At 40.5% G+C, this 10,918-nt stretch overlaps 4 protein-coding genes and 2 non-coding genes across 8 annotated transcripts in view; 4 read left to right on the top strand and 2 right to left on the bottom strand.

The window, feature by feature from the left end:
- The window catches only part of LOC111473667, a 2,047-nt gene extending 701 nt beyond the window's left edge, over positions 1-1,346 (top strand). Inside the window, exons 3-5 of the mRNA XM_023119135.1 lie at positions 92-427; positions 553-893; positions 973-1,346. Of these exons, the coding sequence (XP_022974903.1) occupies positions 92-427; positions 553-893; positions 973-1,191 (896 nt within the window). The 3' untranslated portion in view covers positions 1,192-1,346. The remainder of the gene's footprint in view (positions 1-91; positions 428-552; positions 894-972) is intronic.
- Positions 1,347-2,548: 1,202 nt separating this feature from the next.
- Positions 2,549-6,761, top strand: LOC111473705 (type IV inositol polyphosphate 5-phosphatase 11). 3 transcript variants are annotated; one of them, XM_023119141.1, is made up of 7 exons: positions 2,556-2,612; positions 4,619-4,901; positions 4,988-5,064; positions 5,135-5,260; positions 5,376-5,563; positions 6,008-6,145; positions 6,224-6,761. In XM_023119141.1, exons 2-7 carry the CDS (start codon positions 4,711-4,713, stop codon positions 6,389-6,391), a joined length of 888 nt encoding a protein of 295 aa, XP_022974909.1. In that variant the 5' UTR covers positions 2,556-2,612; positions 4,619-4,710; the 3' UTR covers positions 6,392-6,761. The 3 variants fall into 3 exon arrangements, 2 of the variants coding, with proteins under 2 accessions (XP_022974909.1, XP_022974911.1); XM_023119143.1 differs by having other exon boundaries at positions 2,559-2,612; positions 4,608-4,901; XR_002715758.1 differs by lacking the exons at positions 4,619-4,901; positions 4,988-5,064; positions 5,135-5,260; ... (1 more) ...; positions 6,008-6,145; positions 6,224-6,761 and adding an exon at positions 2,900-4,213 and having other exon boundaries at positions 2,549-2,612.
- LOC111477351 lies at positions 2,749-2,832 on the top strand. The gene has a single exon (XR_002717271.1). It is a non-coding gene; the product is annotated as a small nucleolar RNA SNOR75 (small nucleolar RNA).
- Positions 3,064-3,147, top strand: LOC111477350. Its single transcript, XR_002717270.1, has one exon. It is a non-coding gene; the product is annotated as a small nucleolar RNA SNOR75 (small nucleolar RNA).
- A 247-nt stretch (positions 6,762-7,008) lies between the features above and the next one.
- Positions 7,009-7,847, bottom strand: LOC111473738 (probable calcium-binding protein CML41). The gene has a single exon (XM_023119151.1). It carries the CDS (start codon positions 7,773-7,775, stop codon positions 7,179-7,181), a length of 597 nt encoding a protein of 198 aa, XP_022974919.1. The 5' UTR covers positions 7,776-7,847; the 3' UTR covers positions 7,009-7,178.
- Positions 7,848-9,299: 1,452 nt separating this feature from the next.
- Positions 9,300-10,848, bottom strand: LOC111473679 (probable galacturonosyltransferase-like 1). Its single transcript, XM_023119137.1, has one exon. The coding sequence runs from the start codon at positions 10,616-10,618 to the stop codon at positions 9,578-9,580; it is 1,041 nt and encodes a 346-aa protein (XP_022974905.1). The 5' UTR covers positions 10,619-10,848; the 3' UTR covers positions 9,300-9,577.
- Positions 10,849-10,918: the final 70 nt, after the last annotated feature.

A 10,918-nucleotide genomic window follows, 5' to 3' on the forward strand; every position in this document is an offset into this window, starting at 1 on the left:
TTTTTTTTTTTTTTTTTTTTTTTTTTTTTTCTGGATCAGCCTGATAAGAGTTAATACTGAGTGAGAGATTTCTGCTAAAACAATTTTGCAGGGGATGTGTTGAAGAGGAAGAATGGGGCGTTCATGTGCGTGGCTGATTCTAACGGGAAGCCTCAGTTGGAATCATCTGGAAAGGAAAATCGTGTATTGTATGTTAGTGCATTGAATGGAGTGGAGCCTTCTCGTGGGAAATCTGGCTCTGTCTCATTTCATGGTCTCACTCACCAGTTGGTAGAAGAGGGTAAATTGATGTCAGCTCCTTTTAGAGAAGACAAGGGCTCTCTCCTCTGGGTACTAGCTCCTGCAGTGTTTATCTCATCTTTGATTTTTCCTCAAGTTTTCCTTGGCGATCTAATTGAGGCTTACTTCAAGGAGGAGATTCTCGTAGGTAGTATTGAACCGAGTTCATTTTATATCATGATTACTGGGGTTTCCTTTTGTTTGCTGTTTGTTTCATTCCATTGTGTGCGGCATATTGTGATCTAACGCAATACATTTGCATGGTTCAAGCAGAAGTTGTGACTTCATTGGTGTTTGAAGTCCTATTTTATGTCGGAGTTGCTGCGTTCCTGCTCGTGACCGATCGTGTTCAAAAACCATACTTGCAATTCAGCTCGAAGAGGTGGAGTCTCATTACAGGCCTTAGAGGATACTTGACAACAGCTTTCTTCATTGCTGGCTTCAAGGTTGTAGCTCCACTATTTGCCGTCTATGTAACTTGGCCGATGATTGGCCTGCCTGCCCTCGTTGCAGTGTTTCCATTTCTGGTTGGCTGTATCGTTCAGTTGGCATTTGAAACCCATCTTGATAGGCGTGGCTCAGCTGCTTGGCCACTCGTTCCAATCATTTTTGAGGTACGTTAGTTATAAGTAATTCATTCCTCGTGCTTTCAAAGAGTAAACAAGATCTTTTACAAAACGAATCAACTTGCAGGTTTATAGACTTTACCAGTTGACAAAAGCTTCCCATTGTATGGAGAGGTTGATGTTCCAAATGAGAGGGCTTCCCAACACTCCAGAACTGTTGGAAAAAAGTGGAGCTATTTTTTCTATGATGATAACCTTTCAAGTCCTGGGAGTGATATGCCTCTGGTCGTTAATGACTTTTCTTTTGAGGCTTTTTCCTTCCAGACCTGTGGCAGAGAATTACTAGTGTTGTAGCATTCTGTACATTCTATTTTCAGGGTTAGTTAACTCTTAATTACAATTTATTTTGTTGCAAGGATTTCTAGAACATTTTATCATGATTTGTTCAATGAGCTCCATGTTGCCCTACCCCATCAATTGATATTCAAATCTTCAGCTTCCTCCTCAGAAGTTTTAAGGAAAAATCAGGACTTGCCATCCTGTTTGATTTGAGTTAATTTTCTTCACTTTTCTGCTTGATCACTTAAGTTCTCACGAGTACGTACATTCCTCTTCTCTACATTCATTTTCTTTGATCTGTTAGGATAGTATTCTTTTACCCTCTTATTATTGTTAAGTTTTAGACCTGGAGGTGATATCGGAGAGCCAAGACCACCATAGGAAGTTCAATAATAATGCCCACATATTTCATCTCTTCTTAAACAATAAGCGCTTGATACTTGAGCATAACAGCTTCCAATGAGTGCAAGAGTTGGTTTGTTTGAGGTTATCCCAATTGAGTTGTTTTCTACCGACCTCTCTAGCGGTTGGTTGTCTTTTAGTGGAAGAGAGTAGGAGATATGTTGTGAGTATTGATAATAGGTTCTATTTTTTCTATTTTCATCGAACAAGTGGCATGGGTGGATAGTACGTCCTACTCTTTCTATTTTCATTGAAAACGAAGTGATGTCACTTTTCAATGTCATGAACTAAGACCCTATTTTTCAAATTCGAGAATTTGGGTGTTATCTTTGATCCCTTAAACTTGGTCAAAGTTGTATCAAATTTCAATTAATTTTGTTAAATTGTATCTCAAATTTTAAAAAAAAAATATTACAATCTCTTATATTGACTCTAAATAGTGTTAGAATTTTGACCTTATTCTAAATATAATTAATAAATAGTTAATTATAAAACTTATATATTATACAACTTTGATAAAATCTCAATGAAATAGAGTTGGAGGTGAATTTTGACTAAATTATTCAATGGTTCATTTATTAAAACGAGATTAAAAAGGAAATTTGGTCGAGGGTAAGAATTTAGAGTTCAATATAATGATATTGAAAACCTAATATGAAAATCGATACAAACTAATTATTTGTAGATAAAACTTATTATATTTATTTTAGTTCTAAACCACTAATCAAAGTCCATCAATTAAGCTAATTGCGAATAAATTAGGAAAAATAAAAGCTTCCTCATTTTGGGGGTTTTAATTAAATTAATATATGGGCCGAAAGGAGCAATAGAGTCTATTGGGCCGAAGTTTTTTAGCTAAGCCCACCGAACAGCGCAAGAGGCGGGACAGTGAGCCCTAGCCGCCAAGCATCTTTTCATTATAAATATCCAAGGAAGTGATCACTAGCAAATCAATCCTTCTCCGATGGAGCATACGCCGCATGGTTTGGTTTCTTTGAATTTTGTGTAAACCGATCTCTCGAGTAGGTGAGATTTCATCTTTGTTTACGTTTCAGATTCAATCTTTTTGTTTCCAGGTGCATATTTCGAATTGAATCCGATCGTTTTCTTTTCTTTAAAATAATCTTTTTGCAAAGAGTTTTCATCAATGTTGATGTTTTTTTCTCGGTGATGATGAAAAATGATGACGAGTCCGATCTCTAATCCATTCACCCCTGACGACAATTGAGGCATTTGTCTGAGAGAAATCAATCTCTTTTATTTTGTTTTTCCTGCATTTTTACGATAGATTTTTCGTTTCATTTTCAAAAAAGTATCTTGTACAAGGACGAAAAGCTCTCGCTTCACCGTCTTAACAAATTCTGCGAACGGAACGAAGAAGCGATCTGGCCGTCTTCTTCATTCAAAACTTGGCCGCCTATTTGTTTCTTCTTCAAATTCTGTAGTTTATTGACTACTTATTTTTATATGGGGGTTTTCTCTGTGATGATGAAAAATGATGACGAGTCCGATCTCTAATCCATTCATCCCTGACGACAATTGAGGCATTTGTCTGAGAGAAATTAAACCTCACTTTTCTTCCACTATTTTTTTTTTAATTCGATTCTGTCCACTGTTTTACCTTCTTATTACGATTTTGAGATCTTATTGACGTTTTCGAATAATGTGATTTCGATTTGATTGAATCTGAGACGGTGTGATTTCGATTTGATTGAATCTGAGACGGTTTATTGTATCTACACAAGCATAAGTGCGGCGATGATGATAAAGCAGACTCTGGTTTATTCGAAACTGAGATTGTTTCTGTGATTATTTTTCAAGCACTTTTGAGCCGTTTCTGTGAGTACCTGGGTGAATTTTTAATACAAAATGTTTATGAACTCACATAATCTTCTAGCATTATCTCCTTGTGAGAAAATTAATGAGCTGCTGCTATGAATTCACTGCCCTTTCCTACATTCCAACAGCGATTGGACACCCCAGAGGTCACGGAGCCGACTAGATTGCTCTTAGGCAAAGAAACATATATACCTATATGCTTCTCTGCAAATTAGACGATTTAACAAAAGGAAGAAACAATGGGAAGTTTCTCAAGATAATTGGCTAACAATCAGAGGCATTTACTTTACAAATGTGGCTCATAATAATGACAAGGTCCTTGCGAAGGCTAATGGGGAACACATTAATTTTCTTTACTAACCGAGTCGAATACCTAAGTAGGAAGCCAAAATGGATTAAACTACACGCAAGATCGCGAACACGGAAAAGAAAAAGGACCTTAGGGTTGCGGTAATTGATAATAACTTTGGTCACTACATTCTTGGAGGACTACGAAATGGGCCGAAGAGGACTACGAAATGGGCCGAAGAGGACTACGAAATGGGCCGAAGAGGACTACGAAATGGGCCGAATAGGACTACGAAATGGGCCGAAGAGGACTACGAAATGAGCCCAATGGGCCGAAGAGGACTACGAAATGAGCCCAATGGGCCGAAGAGTATGTAACAGTTTAAAGCGGGCTCTTTGTTTGTTGTTATGAATAATGACTTGGTAACACATACGAAGATGAGCATTAATGAAAGAGTTAATGAAAATAAGAGAGTATAAATATAAAAGAATAAAGTAAATGGACCAAATAAAAATGTGCTAAAAAAGCATAAAGTTTTAAAATTTAATAATTAAATGAAAGGACTCGATTGAAACTTAGATTTATAGATTAAAAAATATAGAATATGGTGTTCATGTTTGTGTGTAACTTCGATCGTTGTCAAATAACTCCAAACCTAACTCTTGGAAGTTGGAAGAACAGGAAGGAACCATAACCATACATAATTTCAGAGATCTTGACTTTTCCCAGTTTCCCCAAATCTTTGTCACCGCCAAAACCTATCTTCTTTCCACATTTATATTTCAATTCCCTGTTTATTCTTCGCCATCAAAATATACAATGCGCCATCTGTAAGTTAACACGTACCCTTCCCATTATCAGTTCGTTATGCGACCCATGAATCATCTCCTCAGATTATGTACAGGAACTAATTCAAAGACGCCGGCGCCGGCGCTCCTCCAGCACCAGGGCGGCGCAGCCCACGAAGGGATAAAAACCGTCGTGGTCGATGAAGACATGTGCAGCGGCGTTTGCATTTATATTGTTACTTGGAACATGAACGGGCAAGCGCGTTATGGGGATTTGGAAAAGCTGGTCGGAGGAAAAGGTGGCAACCGGGAATTTGAGCTCTTCGTTGTCGGGTTGCAGGAGGTGCCACGGTCGGATGTTTCCCGCCTGTTGCAGTCGGCTTTGGCTGAGTCTCACATGTAAGATCTTAAATTTTTGGTAGAATAAAAGATGGGCGGCTGAATTTAATTTCAATGTATGTGTGGTTTTTTGTTTGCATTTAAAGGTTGGTAGGAGAAGCAACCATGCAATCTCTGCAACTCTATGTGTTCTGCTCCAAGAACTCGGACTGTTTTATCAAAGGTAATATTAACGATATTCAAGCCTTTGATTCTTTGGCAACCCTTCTTTAAATTTACGTATATATATGCAGAGGTGAAGGTGGATAAACAATCAATCGGAGGGTGTGGCGGATTGATGAGAAGAAAGAAAGGTGCTGTGGCCATTTTCTTAATTACTCGGGGCATCCGAATGCTCTTCATTTCTTGTCATCTCTCTGGTATGCGTCCTACTTTTATCATTCTATTTGAGCTTGAAAACTCATTCAAAACAAGCCTCCATTTCCAAGCCATGAATCTTCTTTCAGTATTAGTGGCACGTTTTGGTATCCGCAGCTCACGCTCACAAGGTAGAGGAGAGGAACTCGGAGTGCAAACATATAACGCACTCGTTATTTTCAAAGAAATGGAACCCTTATGCATTGCCCGCTCAAGTCACCGTTTGGTTGGGGGACCTCAACTACAGAATTGAAGGGATCAGCACACACCCAGCTCGGAATTTGATCCGTAAAAATCTTCTTTTCGTAAGTAATCTCGTGCTTAATAGGTTAGGAATCCCAAACCTCTATAATAATATGACATTGTCTACTAAGCTCTCATGACTTATGTATTACTTGTTTATGAACGAACCCATGATCATCCTCTTAATAGGCCAATGGCCAATGTGAGACTCTTTCTTAACTATCCTCAATATTCCTCTCTTCGAACAAGAGTCTTAGTACAAGGTTCTGATACCATATTAGGAATCACGAATCTCTACAATGGTATAATATTGTCCACCTCGCGTATAAGTTCTCATGCCTTTACTTTTGGTTTTCTAAAAAAGACTCTACCAATAAAGATGTATTACTTATAAACTCATGATCATCTTCTTAATTAGATAACGTTGGACTCTCTTCCAATAATCCTCTCCCTAATAGACCGTTTTTTCAAAAAACTAATACATTGTGATGTGGTGTTGCATGCAGCTGCTAAGGAGCAGAGATCAGCTTCTGCAAGAAGCGGAAAGAGGACGCATATTCGATGGCTACTGCGAAGGAACATTGTCGTTCAAACCGACCTACAAATACAACGTCGGAAGTAGCAAATACGACAGCAGTTATAAGGTAAAATGCTGCTAGCGGATATGTTAGTATCCTTGTTGAGAAAATGCATTTTCTATACACTAAGGGTGTTGATGACAGGTGAGAGTACCATCGTGGACGGACAGGATCTTGTTCAAAGTAGATGAGAAGGAGAAGGTTAGTGCAAATTTATGTTCCTATGACTCAATGGATGAGATTTACAGTTCCGACCACAAGCCAGTTAAAGCTCAGCTTTGTCTTCGACTGACAAACACATCCTCGTCTTAGTACCAGCTGCTCCCCACTCCAACCCACACTGCCTTCTATGTATGTATCCCTTATTCCTAATTTCTTTCGTTCCATTCCTCTCTTTCGTATTATATGCATGTGTATGTGTTAATATGTATGTATTAAACTGATTATAATTGACTACGTATGTAGTTTAGAAAAGATACAATTCTCAACCATTCTTTCCCCTCGAACAAAATGTACTTTAGAGTTTTGACTAGACCTCTTCTCTGAAGCTCTCTAACAGTCACCCCTTAATTCAGTTTTGACTCCTTCTCTAGAGCCCTCAAACAACGTATACTTTTTGTTAAGCACATGAGTCTCACACTTTATTCGACACTTGAGTTGCTAAGTTATGTTAAGAACCACAGATCTTCACGGTGGTAGAATTGTTTACTTTGAGTATAAACTCTCATAATTTAATTTTGGTTTTCCAAAAGACTTCACATGAGGTCCCACGCAATTGAAAAGAGGAATGAGTGCCAGCAATTTGAGAGAGGAGCTAGCGTCAGAGAGGACACTGGACCCTGGAGGGGTAGATTATTGTGAGAGATCCTTCATCGATTGAAGATGAGAACGAGTGCTGGCGAGGATGCATGATCTCGAAGGAGAGTGGATTATGCAAAACGTTCTTCATAAATCTTTGAAAACTTCACCCTATAAGACCAGGGAAGCCGGGAAGCCTAAAAGAGAAAGCGACTTTATGTACAAACTTAAGTTGGACATAAGAAAACAAAAGAGAAAATGAAAAGACAATTTATTGACACGTAAGATTAGGCCGTTAAGTTTAAGTCATCATTCTGAGAAATTCACGATAATCAATTACACCGTCGCCGTCAACATCAAACACTCCGATCATAGCCATGCACTCTTCTATGGATTTCACGTATCCAAGCCGCCCAAACATCTTTTGCAGCCCTGGCGGTCCGATGAATCCACATCCCTTTTCACCTTCAAACATCTCAAAAGCCATTTTCAGATCCTCTTTCTCTTCCTCCTCCCCACCCTTCACCAGCCGTTCGAAGTCTCCGAGCTCCAGTAACAGGTCACCATCCCCGTCGAACTCTCTTATCAGACTTCGAGCATCGTCCCGTGTCATGTACTCACCGACAGATGCAAAGTAGGATTGGAGCTCGTCGCCTGAGATTTTGCCATCTCCATCGGCATCGAGGTGGCGGAAGGCAGCTTCGGCGAGCGGGGGCGCAGGCGTGAGTAGGAGTAGTGGTGGAGGAGGAGGGTTAGACGGGGTGGGTTTATGTTTGAAGCGAAGGCGAGGGAAGTTGAGCTTGAAATTGGTGTTGGAAAACCATTTGAAGGGAGTGGAAATGGGTGAAAGGGCCATTTGGTATTTGATGGTGAGGAATAAGTATGAATGAGATGACATAAATATATGTAGAAATGGATGTGAGAAAAGTGTAAAAGTCTTTTGGGAGAGTTATGAAGAAATTGCAAAAGACCCTTCTCGAAATTGCATCGAAATTTCCTTAGAAATTATCATGTCGTTTCATGCAGTTATTGCAAATTTTCTAGATGAATATATCGTTGTCGGAAGACCCTTTGTTCTTTTTTTTTTTTTTTTTTCTTAAAAAATAAATCAAGGAAAATGGTTGAGCACTCATGGGCTGACCTATATTGGACTAATTATTGGGCCATGACTGCTGATGGACCTGGGCCCAACCCATTATGGCTGCGAGTCCGGACGTCTTCTGCTTGTCTATCCATATTCCATCCTTCAAAAGCCCACTATTCTAAGTCTTCTTCTTCCATGGCTTGTTGGGCTGAGATCACCGTTAGCAGATATTATCCGCTTTGATCTATTATGTATCGCTGTAGGTATCTCACGGTCCACCTCGTTGGGGCCCTCACGGTTAAGTTTCCACACCCATGCTTCTAATCAATCTCCCATTAATGTGGGAATCTCACAATCCACCCCCTTAGGGCCCTAGTGCTTGTGTGGAGTTCTCACAATCCACCCCCTTGGATCCTAGTTCTCGATGTCTAGCTCTTATACCATTTGTAAAAACCCAAGCAGTTCTCATTGTCTAGCTACTACCCTTATAAGGAATTGTTTATATTTCTCTCTCCAATTAATATGAGGATCTCACAATCCACCTCCTTAGTAGCGGACTCTAATAGCATTTGTAACAGCCCAAGCAGTGCCCGCGTCTAGCTACTCTTATAAGGAATGCTTCTATTTCCCTCTCCAATCAATATGGGGATCTCACAATCCACTTCCTTGGGGCTTTAGCTCTCATCGTCATGCTCTGATACCATTTGTAACCGCTCAAGCAGCGCTTGACTACTCTTATAAGAAATGCTTTTATTCCCCCCTTCAATCAATGTGGGGAGCTTACAATCCAACCTCTTAAGGCCCCAGTGCTCGGTGTCTTGCTTTAATACCACAACCTAAGGCATCGTTCGGTGTCTAGTTACATAAATCGTTTCAAATAGTTGGGATTTTTTTTATCGATATAGAACACTCATGTCGATAAAATGATTTGAACTGAACCCCTTTATAATTTTTTTGTAAAAAAATCAAAAAAATGAGGGTGAAATCCTCATTTTTTTTCTTTTGGAATACTTCTATTCTCCTCCCCAATCAATGTGGGGACTTCACAACCCACCCTTTTGGGACCCAGCACCCGATGTTGGGCTTTTATACTATTTGTAACAGCCAAAGTTCACCACTAGTAGGTATTGTTTGTTTTTGCTCGTTACGTATCGTCGTCAATCTCATGGTTCTAAACCGTCTATTAGGGAGGTTTCCACACCGAAATGTTTCGTTTCCATCTCCAACCAATTTGAGATCTCATACATTAACTTCAATTTGGTTAGCCGAACACTATTTTTCTCCCTCAAGAATCCTTAGCATCGATCAATTACAAAAACTATTAAAATAAAAAAAATAAATATAAATAACAATGTCCGTTTATCCTTTCAAGTGGGCTAGAGTTTATGTGACATTTGCATTAATGGTTGTGGAAAAACAAAACATCACCTACGACTTAGAGTATCTATCATTCATATTTCTACCTCTACTTTAAATAAACATAGAGCCCCACCCCACATACCATCAATCCTTTTAAAATTATGATTTTTTTTAAAATATAAGATTATGAATTTATTACTTCCCTTTACTTTATACAAAAATCAAAATTTGAATACAATTCAATCAATTTCTGGAGCTTAAGAGTCAATCGAAAATGGGGTCTGTAACAAATCATATGGAGCCCAAAGGGCGTCCACAGGGCAGGGCCGGTTCGCGTCCAACCGATCCCACGGTTTACCTTTCCCACTCCAGTGCAACAAACTTACTGGACCAGGGTGCAGATTCCTGCACAGCCCTCTGATATTATCGCCGCCCAGCCCGTGCTGGTTCCACCGGTGGTCCACTGGAGTAATCCTCCCGCTGAACACCAACAAAAACGGCGGCAACGACCCCAATTCGTAGATTCTCATCCTCTTTTGCAATTCCATCCAATCCTCGATCTTGGCCGTGTAATCTCCGGCCCGCCACCGGTCCAGATCGATCACCATAACCCCAGTGTTGAAGTAACACGCTTTCCGGTTCGCAAACGTCAAAGACAGAGACGGGTTGGACCAAAACGATGGCGTGAAATAGGTGGTGAAATTGGCGTTGCAGTACTCCGGCGCGGCAAGGACCGAGTCCCCGCCGAGTGGGTGGGCGGCGAGTTTGGCAATGTCGTCGACTAGGATTAGATCCGAGTCAAGGTAAACGACCCGGCCGACGCACGTGGGAAGGAGGCTGCCCAAGTAGCTACGTGCGTAGTTCAACGGACAATCCAACGCGGATCGGATTGACGTGGAGATGAATCGCGATGCCGCCTCCTCGTCGAAAGGGTAGAGTTGGAATTTCAGGTAAGGGAATGAGCGGGAGACGACGGCGCGTAAAGACGAAACGTTGGCGGATGCGAAATAGACGAAGTGGAAAATTACGTTTTGGGGACAAGAACTGTGTTGGAGGACGGAAAGAACGGCGGCCATGGAGCCACGTATATAGGCGGTATCCAACGTCATCGCGACATGGACGGCGCGATCGAAGCAGAGATGTTGTTCGTTCGCGTCGGGGTCCTCGAGGTCTTCGGCAATGGAGGGGCAATCTGGGGAATTGTAAAATTGGGGGGCTTCTCTGAAATTTGCGGCATTGGCGGCCGCGGAGACGGCGAGGAGGAGGAGGAGGAGGAGGAGGACAAGTGCGGAGGGCATGGCGGTCCGGCGAAGGGGAAGTAAGGGAATTTAGTAATGGGAAATGGGATTTAAATGAAAGTATATATAAGTTGTGAAGAGAGACCGAAGGCGGAGATCCGTAGCTGTACCTTCAGACCGGAGTTTGACGTTTCAACGCGCTTTTTTTTTCCTTTTTAATTGTTAAAAAATAATTTGCATGGGGAATATTTGCCTAATTTAGTCAAAGTCAACAATGTAAAGCTGAGAGATTTTTCACTCTTTTATTATGCTTTTTTTTTTTTTTTTTTTTTTTTTTTTTTTTTTTTTTTTTTTTTTTTT

The sequence above is a fragment of the Cucurbita maxima genome, unplaced genomic scaffold (genome assembly GCF_002738345.1).
Source record: "Cucurbita maxima cultivar Rimu unplaced genomic scaffold, Cmax_1.0 Cma_Scf00003, whole genome shotgun sequence".
NCBI classification, from domain to species: domain Eukaryota; kingdom Viridiplantae; phylum Streptophyta; class Magnoliopsida; order Cucurbitales; family Cucurbitaceae; genus Cucurbita; species Cucurbita maxima.

Bases quoted from the DNA above. Each gene is read 5' to 3' on its own strand.
- LOC111473705 (XM_023119141.1), top strand. From the start codon at position 4,711: ATGTGCAGCGGCGTTTGCATTTATATTGTTACTTGGAACATGAACGGG. The intron at 5,065-5,134 runs GTAATATTAACG...ATATATATGCAG, and splicing joins CTCGGACTGTTTTATCAAAG to AGGTGAAGGTGGATAAACAA. The intron at 5,261-5,375 runs GTATGCGTCCTA...TGGTATCCGCAG, and splicing joins CATTTCTTGTCATCTCTCTG to CTCACGCTCACAAGGTAGAG.
- LOC111473679 (XM_023119137.1), bottom strand. From the start codon at position 10,618: ATGCCCTCCGCACTTGTCCTCCTCCTCCTCCTCCTCCTCCTCGCCGTC.
- LOC111473738 (XM_023119151.1), bottom strand. From the start codon at position 7,775: ATGTCATCTCATTCATACTTATTCCTCACCATCAAATACCAAATGGCC.